The sequence below is a fragment of the Notolabrus celidotus genome, chromosome 24, assembly GCF_009762535.1.
Source record: "Notolabrus celidotus isolate fNotCel1 chromosome 24, fNotCel1.pri, whole genome shotgun sequence".
NCBI classification, from domain to species: domain Eukaryota; kingdom Metazoa; phylum Chordata; class Actinopteri; order Labriformes; family Labridae; genus Notolabrus; species Notolabrus celidotus.
Window position 1 is genome coordinate 9,525,612 of NC_048295.1, and position 16,047 is coordinate 9,541,658.

A 16,047-nucleotide genomic window follows, 5' to 3' on the forward strand; every position below is an offset into this window, starting at 1 on the left:
CCCCTATTTTTAAACGTCTGCGTTTTCATTGCCCTTTTCCTGATGACTGACGGCGTTGTTTGTAGAAACACATTTCCTGTATTGCAGGATTGAATGTTTTGATTGTGGAACTTGTTATTAGAGCATCTTTTGTTTTAGTGAATTCACTGCTCTGGCCATTTGCCCCGGCTACATGTGGCGCCCGTGACTGAAGATGTGTGAACTGTTCACCGCAGGGATCTCCCAGCACGCCTGCAGGCCTGCAGTGCAGCGACGGCACCACGCCAACCTGCGCCGAGCTTCCCATCCCAGCCTCATCCAAAACGCTTAATCAAAAGGGACACCCTCCCCACTCGGTCCTGCATGAAAAGGAAGCTTTTGGCCCACGCTGAGCACCTTGGCAGCGCGACAGAGAATAACCCAGATTGCTCCACAATCCACAATCCAAGTGAGGACATTGGAGAGGAGGCCTGTGATACAATCTGCATTTTCTAGCAGGTAATTGAAGCTTTGGGGACACAGTTGATGGTGATGTGTCCTGCCGTGGCCTAATCAGCCTTCCTGTCTTTGCCATCAGCGCTGATGGATGTTTATCACCCGCTCGGAACAGGGCATGCATGTCACTACCCGCAGAAGTTGATCCTCGCCGGCGATTGAATGTCAGGGGGGAAATTACTGTAATTTCCCTCGTCAACCTTCGTTCTAGCATGTACCCCAAAATTAAGCTCACCCTTTTCTGGCTCTGCTGATTCATTCCCACACGGCCGTGTAATTTCCCTGCCAAACATAGCACATGTATGTTGTTTTTTTTGTTGTTTTTTTACCCACGGCTGCTTTCTTTCTTTCAGTGCCCCCTCATTTTTACTCCTACATTTCAAGCCCAATTTAATACTTGAGAGGATGTGAGTATAAGTGGTTGTAAACTACCACCTTGAGAGATTGAGGTGTTTTTGTCTCTTCCTGCACAGGAACCAATTTAAAACTTTTCCGTCAGATTATGGTGCAGTTGAGAGTTAAACATCAAGTGGTTGTCCCACTTACAACCCTACCGATCAAACCTGCACTGATATCACTATTAAATTGATTTTCTTCAGGCCTATATAAGAGTGTACTACAGAGCAAAGCCTAAAACAGTAGCTACAGGTACATGACACTGGTTCTACTTGAGGTTTCTGTCTGAAAACAGGAAACTTCGTCTTGCCTAAACTCTTCCCTTACTCCAGCCTACCATATTGTATGCCACTCTACCCTACCATATCCTACACAAACCTACAATATGTTACACTACCCTACCTTATGCTGCCCTAACCTGCAGTGCCCTACTAAATGCTACCCTTCCTTAAACACGCCTACAGTATGCTACCCTATCATACCCTACCTTAAACCACACTACCACACTAACACTACCTGACCCTGCTCTACTCTACCCTACCCTGCCTGACAATACCCTACCTTAAATAACCCTACCATATGCTACCCTACCCTTCCACACCCTACCTTAAACTGCACTACCCTACCATAATGCTACCGGACCCTACTCTACCCTACCATACGCCTAACCCTACCCTACCCTACCTTGCCCTACCCAGCCCCACACCATCCTTCCCAGCATTACCTTACCCTACCCCTCCCTGCCCTACCCATCCCCTCCTGAAACCCTATCCTACCCCACCATATGCCTAACTCTACCTTGCCCTACCCAACCCCACCTCACACCATCCTTCCCTCCCCGCCTTACCCTACCCTTCCTCTCCCTTACCTAACATACCCTACCCAACCCAACCCAAACCTTAACCCTAACCCCAAGAGTTTTGCTCATAGTGAATTTAAGTTTGTTCCTTGTAAAAAATTTGCGGATTGATTCAATATGACTTGGGTGATCAGACTGACCCTACCTTGCTTTTGTTTTTGGGAACTAAATTCCATTGTTGTAGGGTTTAGCCAATCAGAATCAAGGATTTAACACTGCATGGAAATGTATGTGTTGACCTTCTGACTCAGTTGTGTTTGCGGCGTGACTTTGCATGAATTAAAGGGAGTGAGGACTGCATATGTATGGGTCCCTATGTGCACTGTGTCCTGTTCCTTTGAAATAGCTCAGCCATCGCAGGAAGAATGAACAATTCAGAATATGTTTGATGTGTTTAGAGGTGTGTGTGGTTGTATTCTCTAGTCTTGTAAACACACAGTACAGCTGTGCATAATAGCCCTTCTCTGTTACACAGCAGTCATCCAATCAGAAGCTGCTAATATATCAACATCAGTTCCCTGCTGCCTTCAGGTACTGCAGAATTTAATGGATTTCTGGCCCTGACACGTTTTAGATTTCAAAAACATCTCAGTGCTCTATTTGTTAATGAGAGGGATTTATTGAAGTGTTGTTCCTCACATCACTTAAATCAACATTACACCAGCTAATTTAGGAAGCTTTAATGCTGGAAGATGAAACGAACACTGCATGGGATTTAAAGGGGAAAATGAAGGGAAATTGAAAAAGGAATGACTGGATGTTCACAGCAAGAACCATCCGAACCTTCTTGGTAAATATCCTTCAATTAAGCTCTTTCTGTCTCATTGATTGTGATGTGTTCAAAGTGAATCCCTATCCTGAGGTAGAATCTGTTTACAGCCGCATACAAAGCCAGGAGATATTACACAATGTACAATAACCCTTCTTCAAGTCATTGCTAACAAAGCAGTTGGGTAACAGATCAAAATGTCTAATTAGGTCGACATGCTCGGAGGGAGTCTGTGAAAAGAGTTCTTCTCTTTGAACTTTATTGTGTCAAAACACTTCTTCCTCTTAAAAAGGCTTAACGTGTGATTGCAGCATACTTTGTAAAAAACTGCAGTGAATGTTAGTTGATATTTTGGGGTCAGGGTTTTTTATTCTGAACAGTACCACCTTTATTTCATCTACTCACTAGAGTGTCTACATCTTTTCATGCTTTAAATAAATTACCCATTTATTTGTTTATTAAAATGTAATGGCTGTACCTGTTTTTTTTCTGTGGTCCTCAAACACCACACAACAAGGAAAGGGCACCACTCTAAAAGTAGGCTCTGGTGGTTTAACATTGTATGATCAAATAAAAAAATTGATGAACCTAAAGCAGCAGAGACCAAGATATCCAGAATTTAAGCCCCTCAAAGTGGGGAAAACTATTGATACTACACTTCAAATAATTCCTCTTAATGGTCTATTTTAGACTAGACTCTTACTGGCTACAATATCCACATCTATAAACCCCACACCAGAAGTTTCTATGACGAGTGTCCCAAATTTTAGGCCTCAGAATGGTAAAGCATTAGAAACTACATTTCCCATAATGCCTTTTAGCTGTCTCCTTTAAGCCCATACTTCCTATTTAATGTTAGCTTCTTGTAAACCCCAAACTCCTAGTTCCTAAAACAACTGTCCAAAAGTTTGGTTGCCAGAACTCTAAATGCTATGGAAACTACATTTCCCATAATGCCATTTTTAAGACTCCTTCTAGCTACTTGTTATCAACAGCTTTTAAACCCCACACTTTGCGTTTTAAAGACAGTTGTCCTGATTTTTTGCCCACACAATGGTGAAAGCTTTGAATACTTCCCATTATGCTGTTCAATAGCCTAGGCACTGCCAGTGCAAAAAATGCTGCTAGTGGAGACAGGCCCTAATACAAGTCTAATTTAAACTCCACATCTGGGGTTTCAAAGACAGGTGTCCTTAAATTTTTAATAAGAAGCACAAATACAGTACTTCAATAGACATAAAATTACACTAAACCCAGATTATTTAAGACTTCATGACTCACCCTGGGACACCTCAGTTTAAAGTTTCCCATTCTGATCCAGGGTGAGTTCTGTTGCTGGAGCTCCAGGTATTGATCGCCCAAAGCATTTCTGGGGGATCAATATGTGGAACAAGGCTACAATTAACAATTACTTTCATGACTGATTAAGGTGACATCTCTTTTTTCAAGCTACTGATTGCTTTTTTGGTTTATGTAAAGTGGTTAAGTGATCAAAAATAACTCTTTCATCCGCTTGTTTCCTGGGGATAGTCGTCCATAACGCACGTGGTCTTACCTGGTCACACTGCATCAACACTGATCCAGTGAGCACTGTAGGGGGTGGAAGACTTGCCAATTAGTGCCTCGGGTGAGAATTACACCATTGTCAAGCTGTTGTTCGGGCATTGTAATGCTGTGTACCAGAACAACAGGGAAGTAATGACAAGAATTGCGAACGCCATCCGCAAGAGATTCTTCTTGTTCCTGGCAGAACAGGCGCCACGCTTAGTGCATGTCTTCCCCTAGTGGCGTACTCAGGCTGTTTTGTCTCTATTTCTGTGGACAGCAAAAAAGAATGCTCCGGGTATAGTTAGCGTCATTACCTTGTTGTACAAGGTGGACAGAGAAAATTTTGTGACATACTTGTAGCCTAAATTGGTCTAGATCTACGCAAGTTTGGTGGTGTATTACTAAAAATTGATCAATTGAATGACTTTGTCCCCTTGTAGAAACTGAAATCCCAGTTGATGCTTACGGAGAAGACCCAATTTTTAGATTGTACGATAAAGCAAAACATGCTTGCAAGTAATGATACCTTGTTGTGGTAAAATTCAGTCTAATAATGGCATCTAATGGTCCATCCAGCTGGTGTGTGTCTGTGCCAGGTTAACCATGCCTCTAAGCTGAGTCAGGGGCTGTCTGGGCCTCGTGCCCAATAACTCTGGCACTCCACGGTTCACTCTTTTACTGCCAATTTACAGCAACGTTGCTGAAGACTGCACGCCGCATGAATTTGGTCATCTAACATTCCAGGCACACGTTCCCCGGACTGGAACCTGTCCCACTCTCCGTCCCTGTTTATGCTTCCATTTTTCCAAATTGCGTCCACGCCAGCTACCTGGCAGCGCCGCCTCTTTTTTGTTGTATTAGCCATAGATCCAAAAATAATTAATGTGCAGCCAAATCTGCCATGTGTGCTTCCACCAAAAAGCCTTGTGATTAATTCTGTGTCACAGCATTCGCAGGTACTCCAGCCTAAAGCAATGTAAGATTTTGAAGAGGGGGAAAAAAAAAGATTTGTGCAGCACTCTTTGGGTGAGGTGTGAATTGAAATAAGTCATTATCTACAGAAAACACCTTCCCGAGAGGCGGCAAGGAGAGGCTTCAAAAGGATACTTTATTTGTGCAATCCACACACATTGCAGAAAATAGGGGGAGGAAGCGGGAGAGGGGGAATCTCAGCGAGGCCGGTTATGGCAAGCTGCTTAGGTAACTGCATTAGACGACCAAACATCAAAGGCTTAAATATTCAAGGGGTTCTGGGATGGAGGGGAATGTACAAATGGATTATTCCTCCTTGAGTAAACACACGTTGAATATAAGCACATGACTGAGTGAGAATTTCTTGTATGGGATCATTTGCACATTGCTTCGTTTTGCATGACAAAAAGTGGCGTGGATCACACCAAACTTTTCTCGCAGGCGTGTACAAGTTAAACCATTTACATGTCTCGCTGTCACCTGCCATAATATTGACAATGTGATGCTTCTGTTGTCCCTCTCCTCCTACATTACCCGCCATTCCTAAGGGGAACTGCTCAACGAGGTGTCTGAGACATTAAAAAAAAAATGCAGACTGCTAGAATGACTCGCCGTTTCATACACGAATAGAAATGACTGGAAGTTCACCGGATGTCTGGGTTGGCTTTCTCCTGTGATGAATAGCTTACCTTGTTTCCTAAACTCTGCGTCCTGCAGCTTCATCACTATGCAGCTCTATCTTCATTCATCTAACTCCCTGCCTGATTTATTGGAAGGGTTGCAAGACCTTGCATCAAACGCCGCGGCATTTTTGTGCACAAATACAAATGCTTACATAGCCGGCGTGAAGAAGGATGTTTTTAAAAAGATGGATGAATGGCGCACATTTGCATTGCAAAATATTCCAATGCTCATCTCAAGGATTATGGATTAATTTGTTTGAGAATATTCAAAGCATCTATGTGGAGAAAAACCTCTGTATCCTGCGGTGCTTTAATTGGAACACATTTCCCACAGAAATGATGATTGATTAGTTCAATCTTGGCATCTATACAAGAAGCCTGACCTTTCTTTACCTGTTAAATATTCATGCTGCCTTGTTGTGGAGGTCCCTTCAGGATAAACCCACATCAATAAGAGATATTTAGTCTGGTATTAATGGAAAGGAGATTTTTTGACATTATTCAGGGGGAGTCTTTAAACACGTCTCTGATCCGCAGTTAAGATGTGTATTACGGCCATCTGGTTAAGATTCAGCATCCCAGAATGCGTGTGTCGCCCACTCCTGAAGCTCAGAGTGTCCTATCCTGTGGCCGACTATTTAAAATGCACACTGCATGTGTGGATTTCTTCTAAGGATAACCGCAGCCCTAATGTACAATCTAATAAGATTGTTCCATAAGCCTTAAAAGATCATATCTGATCGAAAAGAGATGGAACCATTTCAGAGGAGGCTTAACGTGAGCCCCTGAATGGGTGCAAGAGGTGCAGGACCAGAGGCCGAGGTTATTCTCTTATCTTTGTGGCCAAAGCTCTCTGGTAAAGCACCCCTCCTGGCATTTAAAACACATGTCTGCGATAACATCATTGGTCCTTTTCTCCCTCCCTCTGGCCTCCAGAGAGAATCTCTGAGCATCTCTAAATGTCACGTTAAGTGCTTCTCTTGTCCCGCGCTGACACAAAAACGAGGTGCTCGCTGAATACAAAGAAGGCCCGTACTGGAAGGCTGCCATGGCTCAAAGAGAGCGACAGTATCTCCTCTTCTTTTCCACCCGCTCCCTCATTTGTTCCAACTATCAGAAGTAACATTTAGTCACTAATAGGGCTATCTTACGGACTTCCACTTGTGGTTCTAACTAAACCTGAGTCTTCCAGTACAGGTGTATTAAAAACCATAACCCATGTGCTTTGTCCTGTAACTTAATACTACAGAGATAATCTAATTAGATCCTCCAGGACAAAAATCAGGACACCAGTGCAGTAGAAATTATGACTTCTTTAGAGGCTAATGTCATAACAAGGTGCTATTTTAGCCGCCTGGAGCTGCGCCTGAGGAAGTGTGGGACAAAAAATAGATTCGTCCTTGTTGGTAGCCTGATAATACAAGCTTTCGGTGCTGTTTTTATCACTATCCTCGGATAAGATTTTGAACACAAGGTGGGAAAGTGCACCTAGGAAATCAGCAATTAAAATGAGTGGCTTCAAGACGAAGCTGCTCCTCTTGATTTTGTCTCGCATAATGAAATGCAAAAAAAAAACCAGTGTTCCAGGAATAGTTTATCATTGTGGGCTTGTTCACTTTCTTGATGAATATCCAGCACTATCATGCCTTGCTGATGAGTATTCAGATAGAGGCAGCAGATGATGGAGACTGGGGTCAAGTAGGATTAGCGTTAGATTGATACTGTTCAAGGTTAAAATATTAGCTCACCTAGCCCTCTAAAACAGACAAGTTTCAGCATCTTTGTGGAGTTCGAAAGGGCGGAAAAAGTCAATAGACTGTGAATAACATGGAAGTAGTCTCATTGACGCCACCCATTGGTTTCTGAAGTCCAAAGACGGTGGTGGCCATTTTGAGAATGCTGAGTCATTCTCATTTCTGTCAACCTAGCAAGAAGCTAGCTCCCAACCGCAGTGTACAAATTGAGAACAGGGCTAAAACCAGGCTGTACACGTGTGTTTTTGCTGTATAGTATTTTATAATTGGCGGTGGTAGCCTTTTTGGGAATACTGAGTCATTCTAATTTCTGTCAACCGAGCAAGAAGCTAGCTCCTTGCGGCACTGTATGAATTGAGAACTGGGCTAAAACCAGGTTTTAAACATGTTTGTTTTTTAATGTAAAAATTAGCATTTTTATAATGGGTGTTATTGGGGAATCCTTTGCTTGTAGCGCTAGCCTCAAGTGGACACTCAACTTTTTTAGCATTGCTGCATTAGCTACATTTTTTTAACACTGGAGTTTGCCACTTGTTTCACACACATGGCTGACTGTTTTCTCCTTACTTGTGTCTTTATATTGAGCCAAGCTCACCTGCTGCTTGATGTAGCTTCATATTCAGCATACCTAATTAGAGTGGTACGTGACAGCTTAACTATCATGCTCAATTTAGCAACTGTGAAGAACCCTCCAGCAACTTGTCTTGAGAATAGGAAAAAAAATAATCAAAGCACTCTTGGATAGACTTTAAATTCTCCACTTTGAGGACTATTGCCTGTATTTCTCAGTAAATGCGCTCTCATGTGGCTGTTGTAGTCTGGTCTGACTGTTTTAAGTGCCTGGAGGAGAGCAGCAGCTTGTTCGGTTGACCAAACAACCAGAAAGAAGCACGAATGAGCTGTGAATGCACAATCACTGAACCCCACTGTTTGCCAGGGGAGCCGAGTCTTCCTTTGCTTTTGTTTTTTGAACTAAATTATTCAACTTGACTATTCAACTTTTATATTTTTCTTAAAATACATAGCGTTTAGAAGAGTGAGATTATTCTGTCCCCTCTCTTTGTGACACTTGAGCTCCACAGTCCTCACACCAGCCTTAGTCATCCCGTTTCTGAAGACAGAGAAAAAAGAAGATAAATATTCATGGGATGATAGCTGTTTTGAAAATAATTACAGCTAATGCTAATGATATGAGGTCAAAAATATGCAAGTTTGCTGATGCTGCCATTCAAGCTAGTATCCTATGCAAACTGTTAGCATCTCTTGGTATAGCTAGCCAGGTAGCTCTCTTGCTAGCTCTTCCCCGGCCTCCAAGGCAAACCTATAGAACATGATACAATGTGTTAGTTACTTAGCTTTAGCCGTATTGGTTGATTGTTTTATGAGTTTGAACAAACTTCTAGTCGTTATGCGAAGCTAAGCTAGCTATCCCCGTGTTCTTGCTTCATTCAAGGACATATATCAAAGTTTTTTTGTAGAAACACTTCTCAAACGAGATGAAATGAGTAGGCTTTAAAGTTATTTAGCTTTGGACGTGGTGGTGGATTCCTCTTGATTTCACTTCAGACTAGCTTTTTCCTTTGCTATTCATCTTTGATGGAAGCTAGGCTAACAAATGCGTCCTAGCTTCATACAGAGCTTCATACTAGGCTTTTACTTTGTCAACATTTGAACACTTTCTATGCTTGGACAACACATCCAAGAAAACAAGCTGTTTCAAGCTAGCCCAGACCTTTTCAAAATGGCCGCCATTGTGAGCTTTATCAAAGTGTTTCTGGAGTATTTAGGTTTTGGTTCCGCCCAAATGCAAGTAGTGTTTTTATGATATCTCACAACAAAGTCTGAGTAAAGTTTTATACCTACGAGCACAGTCATCACATACGACTGCGTCCAGATATTCGATCTCCATTACCTGTGTTCCCTCCGAAGGAGGTGCTCCTGCTGTGGTGGCTGATTTGCCCTATAGAGTCCAGGCCTCCTCGCTCAGTGGGAGGATGAGAAAAAAAATCAGTGCAAACCTCGTCATTTGTCTGCTATATATAATTCTTTAGTGCTGGTACCTCTTCTGACCTGTGCAACATTCATAGGGGACAATGAAAGGAAACGGTGGGATGCTGCTCTCCTTCTCCCCTCCCCACCGCAGCGCTCTTTCATCTCTCCTTCCCACAAGGCTGATTCACCACTTGTGACCCCTGCGGCTGCCTCGTTGAAAATAGACAACAAAGTGTCTGAGATGAAAACCGGTGGGCAGTCGTAGGCTAGATTGCTGCTCGGCTTTAAGTTGGTCGGGCAGTGGCGAGAACTATCGCTGAGCTGACACTTCCATTCGTCTGGATTCTGGTCGTGTAAGAGAGCCGAGCTGGCACTGCCATGCACCCGCATCTGTGAGCAAGAACTAACACAAGTGTATTGCACCTTTTCTAAAGGGGTGATATCACAGCCTTATATTAAGCAAGTAACACATTACTGGAGTTCAATTAGATACTTTGTTATGAATATTTTACTAAAAAAAATGAATTATTGAAAACAAGTATATATACATACTTTATATATATATAGATATACAGATATATATATAATGGTAGTGTCAATGGATTATAGGTGTTGTGATTAAAAGTCCCAGAACCCTTTAAGTGTCAAATAGAGGCCTGGTGTTCTCAAGCTTAGGAATGGGTTCAGAAGCGAGTTGGGGGGGAATAGAGCAGCTGAGACAGCTGAAGGAACAAGGAGTACAGCAGAGCCAATGGCCCAAAAATCTTGGCAGTGCCCAGACATAAAACAGAATGTGATCAGGGCAAGCACAGGGAACCAAGCTTTTTTCTCAAGCTGATGTCGAAAGGACAGCAACTCTCATTGCCAGAAGGGGGAGACAAGAGTCCTGCAGGTCAGAGAACTTTGGCCTGGTGGGTCCTGCCTGAGTACTTGGCTCAGGCGGAATAATCTTTTACTTGAACTTGTCCATGTCAGAGGTTATTTTCCTCCAAGTTCTGAGTACTGCAGATAGCAGCATGAACTCTGTGCTCATGATCCGGCCTGTAGGCCCAGGGCTGTGATTGGACATTTGATTGTTTTACTTTAGCACTGATAATTCTGCTGCATTTCATAAAGAGTACAATCTCTTCCTATTCATCATGGGAACCATAAATGTGTTGGCATTTAAAATAGAATATGCCTTTTAAATAAAGATTTTCTGCATTTGACCATTTTAAAATAAACTATATAAATTAGTACATCATCAACATATGACATAATATATTATTATATATCAAGCATGGCGTTTAACGCTCCACATTGCTTGTCGAACACCTCTGTACAAGTCAGTTCCAATTGACACAGAGTTGAAAATTGCACAAGCAAATTGCAGGCAACAGAGGCTGCAGCAGCATCAACAATTGCAGCTGCATGAGCAAAAGGTTACAGCTGTAAGCTATCACGCTGCAGTCTCTTCAATGATTGCTATCCGAGCTGCATTTTAAATTTTTGACTTTGCATGTGTTTATTACTTAGCATAATTTCTGGATTGCAGCACGCTTCTCTTAACTTGCAGGTGCATTCCCCTACCGTCCAGTTACAAGAAGACATTCAGTTTGCAGTCTTGCAGTGTGGCAGTCCTCGTTTTATAAATCGTGTGTGCACAGTGAGGGATAACAGTTACATCATAGGTCTCCTTTAAACATCCGATGATTCTCCAACATCACATTGATTGTCTGAGAGCAGCGATACAGTAAGCTTAAATGTACACAGCATCTCAGTATGCAGAGTGGTCTGAATCCATCTCGTCCTCTGCAGGGGAAGATAAGAACCTCCTTCATGAATAAAGATGTTTTTTTGGCATTCCTCTCCTCTCTCTGTGTTCAATGTGTACTTGTTACCGCGGCCATTATTTATAGTCCCACGAAGGCCCGGAGTGGTGCGAGTGGGTCTCATGGGAGATTGGGAAGTGGAGCCACAGCTACCTATAGTGGGAAAGATATACCACCTCACCCCCGCTGAGAACTTCGCGCAGGAAATGAACTCATAAATCAAGCAGTAAATTGAGTGTAGGGCTGTGCTTACTCATCTCAAGAGGTCCGCTCCTCTTCCTCCACACACCCCTGCTCCTTTTTACTGCATGACTAATGCAACGCCGCAACTTCGTATCGCTCTCCCGCTCTGGTAAACTCTTATCAAACTGTGGATTTTTCAGTTTGGAGTCAACATTAGAAGGCTGGCCTGGAGGCTACAGTAAGTGTGGAGGCATCCTCTCTTTCTGCCTCTCTCTCAGTCCCACTTTCCTGGGCTCATCCGGTCGAGGTAGATGGCGGACCACCTGTGAGTCTTGCTCTGCTTGAAGTTTCTGCGTAATAGAGGAAGTTCTTTCTTGCCACTGTTGCCAAGTGCTTGCTCATGGTGGATTAATGTTGGGTGCAACAAAACAGTACAGCCTAGACCTTAACCTTTCCTTGTTCTGTCTAGCTTGTTGTGGTAGAGTCTCATTAGCTGTCCACCAATGAGTCTGGTTCTGCCCATGGTTTCTGCCTGTTAAATGGAGGGTTTTCTTGCCACTGTTGCCAAAGTGGTTTTCTTGGTGGATTAATGTTTAGTCTTTCTAAGCGAACAGTCTGGACCTGCTCTTTAAGTTTTATTTGTTCCATCCAGCTGGTTGTGGCAGAGACTCACTGGCTGTCCAGTGAGTCTGGTTCTTCCCAAGGTTTCTGCCTGAAGGTTTTCTTGCCAGTGGTTTCTCTTGGTGGATTTATGTTTGCTCTTTCTAAGCAAACAGTCTAGACCTGATCTTCATGTAAAGTGTCAGAACATAAGTTTCTTTTGATTTGGTGCAGTAGACACAGAAGTTGTTTGACAGACAAAAAAATCTGCATGGAAAAGGGAGTCCAGTTTCTATTAAGGTGCAATAAAAAGCACAACAGCATCTTGTCCTACAGCTGAACTTCCGCGCCTCATTGTGATGCCACTGGTGAGATCTGCCCGTCTTTTACGCGGACACAGAGAGTATCTCCTGCCCGCCTCAGGCTATCCTGACAGTCGCAGGGTGCTGTCTGGAGGAATTAAAATCTCTATTTATCAAGGCTCGACTGAAGCTGTCCAGGGACTGGCCGGGGTAATGGCAAACCGTCGGCCTTTTTTTAAGCAGTGGGACTCTGATGAGGAGTTCAACGCGCTGGGATGTGCCAGTACAGGTTGTTTCTTGACAGCGTGTGTGATGTTGGAAAAAAAAAGACAACTTCCCCATCCCTGCTTTACACTTTGTTTCGCTTTAAGTCTGAGCCCGCCCGAGTACTCCCCTGAATGTGAATCACTCTTTAATGTTATTCCACAATAAAACATCCAAAGAGCAATTTCAAGACTGATCCTTGAATACAAACAGTGTAAGTGAATGCATAAGTGTGTGTCTCTATGTGTGTGTGGATCCACCCTGCAGGGCGCTGCTCCCTATTAAAGCAGAGACTGTGTCGCCTCCTGCAGCTGCTCTCCATCACAGCAGCAGTAGGCAGCATTTCCTCTGACAGGGAGGGAGGACAGGAGAGGACAGGAGGAAGCAATCAAGCACTTCTTTACAGGACAATCACAGCACTGGAAAGATCAGATCTCTACTGACCTCTGCTGGTGACATAATGTAAATGTTAAAGCTCAGGTTTTAAAAGGTGCATTCAACAATTGATTCATACTTTGACCCTGCTACATTTTAATGCAAAATATTGTACTTTTCCACACCATTTAGATCCCTGAACTGCCCTCTGTCAGTAACTTTTAAAGGCGTGTGTTCAAAATGTGAATATTTCACAAAGAAGGTAAAGAATAGATTCAAATTGAAACCACTTCATGGTTCATAGAACATTTCAAACACAAGAGGGAGCCCCTACAGAGGACCAGCACACCTAAAGTACTAAGTTTTCCAAATTTCCACTTGCATCCCTCAAGCTGTTCTGATTTTGCTCTCCATATTTCTTGCACTTTCAACGTTGTAACAACTTTATTAGTTATCATCCGGTTTCCCTCTGCAGTATTGGACAACACCGGGTTGACTCCCCCATCCCCGTTTTCTGACTCCCCATTTCAAAGCTCTCAAAGCTTTTCTCCCTTCCCCCCGTTCTCACTGCGAGTGTGTCACTTCCCGACAATGACACCGGAAGTAGGAAGCTTTGATGTAAAAGTAAAATCCTGCAAGTGACTTCTATTTTTCAGAATGGTCGTTTTGCAATGAGGAGTTGTGTATGGAAGCCCGTTTCCGCCAGTTAAAAAAAAAGTTAAAAAAAAAGTTTTTAGGAGAAAAAAAGTTAAGTCATAATAATGAGATACTAAGTCATAATTATGAGATACTAAGTCATAATAATGAGATACTAAGTCATAATTATGACTTTAACTTTTTTTTTTAACTGGCGGAAACGGGCTTCCATACAATAGGTAGTTCCAGAATAACAATTAAAATCAATAGAAAAAAGGGTAATAATAAAAAATAAAAAATAAAAAAGAATCTTCAAGACATTCTCAGTACAATTTTGTTACACTGTGGCAAAGTCAATAATGTCAGATGGCAAGTTTTCCATGTAGTCCAGATAGGGTTGCCATATCTTATAAAATGTTTGACTTCTATTTCTCAGACTGTAAGAAAGTATGTGTTTTATTTTGAAAGAACCCACCGGATGTGTCGTATTTCACTCCCAATACCTTGACGTCACTTTTTTTTCCTGTTCGCAGGGATCTAGGAATGTGGAGCCCAGCTGCTACGTCACCCACAAACCGCCTGGGGTACCGTCGACAGAAACTTTTCCAAACGCTTTAATACCCCCAAAAAAACACCTTCAGGTGAGTTTTTTTAACGCACATTTTCAGAATAAAACCCCATCTTTTGTAAGCAGTGTTGTTTGTGATGTTAAATACTGTTTTACATTGATTTATGTGGGATTAAAAGATGTCCGTTAGCTTGATATTTGACACACGCGAGCCGCCGTAGTACCTTAATTCAAGAGGGGAGTACTTTGAGTGAAAAGAAAGACTCCTCTCGTGCTTCAAAAAGCTTAAACAAGTTCAAACATGTGTGCTTTTGTTAGTGTGGAGGTCAAACAAGGGGATGTTATTGCAACCTGCCCAAACATGGGAGTGATTGTGACGCCGGGAGATTATAGGTGTTTACTGTTAGCAAGACAACCGATTACACACAGGTGAATGACGCTGTTTTGAATGGAGGTTTAAAAGAAGCAATCAGAGTGAATATGTGAGGTTAAGAGGCGGTGTTTGTGTCTTTACAAGCTCCTGTAGGGCAACATTTGCAGCTACTCATGCCTGTGTTTTCACAACACTCCTCTCCCCAGGGACGCTGGTCTCTGTCTCCATGGTAATGCGGAGGACGCAAAGCCCCAGCATTGTCGTGGAGAGCTGCACTGAGAGGGGGGCGGAACCAGAGAGAGAGAGAGAGAGAGAGAGAGGAGGACAAGAGGGGCTTCGATTTCTTTCTCTCCTGTAAAGGCTGTTGAAGATGGTAAGGAGAGCACGGCTGCGCCAGGACAGCAGCACCCTTATAGGTAGATGGAGCCTCTGCTGTGGTGGAATCTGTCCTGCTGTGGATTCTATCTCTCCTTTTCTTCATAATGTCTCCTTCTGAGGGATTCACGTGTCTTTTGTTTGCAGCCGTTCCACGACGGAGTCTACTACCCCTTCACCAGTGACGCCCACTCATCAGCGGGGATCCCATCCCTCCTGAATTCCCCACTCAGCCAACACTCCGCACCAGGCATGACTCCATCCAGCGGTGCCTCCGCCGTCCTCCCGTTCAAGTTCCGCCCTCGCAGGGAAAGCGTGGACTGGCGGCGGATCAACGCCGTGGACGTCGATTTCGTAGTGAGCCAGCTGGATGTGGACGCCCTGCAGGACCACATCAGCACCGTCACCTTCTGCACCCTGGAAGGCGAGCGGTGCCAGCGGTGCCAGAGCCCCGTGGACCCGGCGCTCGTCAAGCTCCTGCGGCTGGCGCAGCTCACGGTGGAGTGGCTCCTCCACTGCCAGGAGTTTCTCTCCCTCAGCTTGCGCGCGGCGGAGGAGAGGCTGTCGGCCGCCGGCGGGGAGCGAGAGAGGCTGCTGGCTCAGCAGAAGAAGCAGGAGGAGAAGGTGAAGGAGCTGAGCGGCGAGCTTAAGCAGAGGAAGAAGGTGATCCGGACCCAGCAGTCTCTGCTGGCGCCAAGGATCATGAGCAGCCACAAGGTACTGCTGACATGCTAAACGCTCACCCTCTGGGGGGGTTAAATTTGCATTTCACATCATTCTATCAAGCTAGCTCCATCACACACACCCCCCTCCTCCTCCTCCTCCTCCTCCATGGGGCCCCTTCTCCGTCATTGTTCCCAAAATCTATTCACAGCTTAGAAAAAAACAGACCTATAAGAGAGACTGCGCTGCAAAAACATCCCGGTGTGGATATAATGAGCTTTATTTTCAGAGTGGAAGAACAGATGGTGTCATTTGGCGGCAATTAGTTTTTTTGTAATCTACTTACAAAAGGGTGACAAACGCTGTGATCCAGATGACTCCCACCTCCCCCACCCTCATAAACACGTCTCCTTATGGAGAATTTAATCCTTTTAAGTCTTCCCTGAAACA

At 43.8% G+C, this 16,047-nt stretch overlaps 1 protein-coding gene across 3 annotated transcripts in view; it reads left to right on the forward strand.

Annotated features, from left to right (window-relative positions):
- dzip1 (DAZ interacting zinc finger protein 1) overlaps nucleotides 1-16,047 on the forward strand; it is a 23,601-nt gene continuing 7,554 nt past the window's right edge. The window contains exons 1-4 of one of the 3 annotated variants that reach the window (XM_034677916.1): nucleotides 1-477; nucleotides 14,152-14,259; nucleotides 14,766-14,932; nucleotides 15,082-15,651. In XM_034677916.1, the coding sequence (XP_034533807.1) occupies nucleotides 14,930-14,932; nucleotides 15,082-15,651 (573 nt within the window). In that variant the 5' untranslated portion in view covers nucleotides 1-477; nucleotides 14,152-14,259; nucleotides 14,766-14,929. Of the gene's footprint in view, nucleotides 478-14,151; nucleotides 14,260-14,703; nucleotides 14,976-15,081; nucleotides 15,652-16,047 lie in introns of those variants that run through there. The other 2 variants (XM_034677917.1, XM_034677918.1) reach the window with 2 other exon arrangements.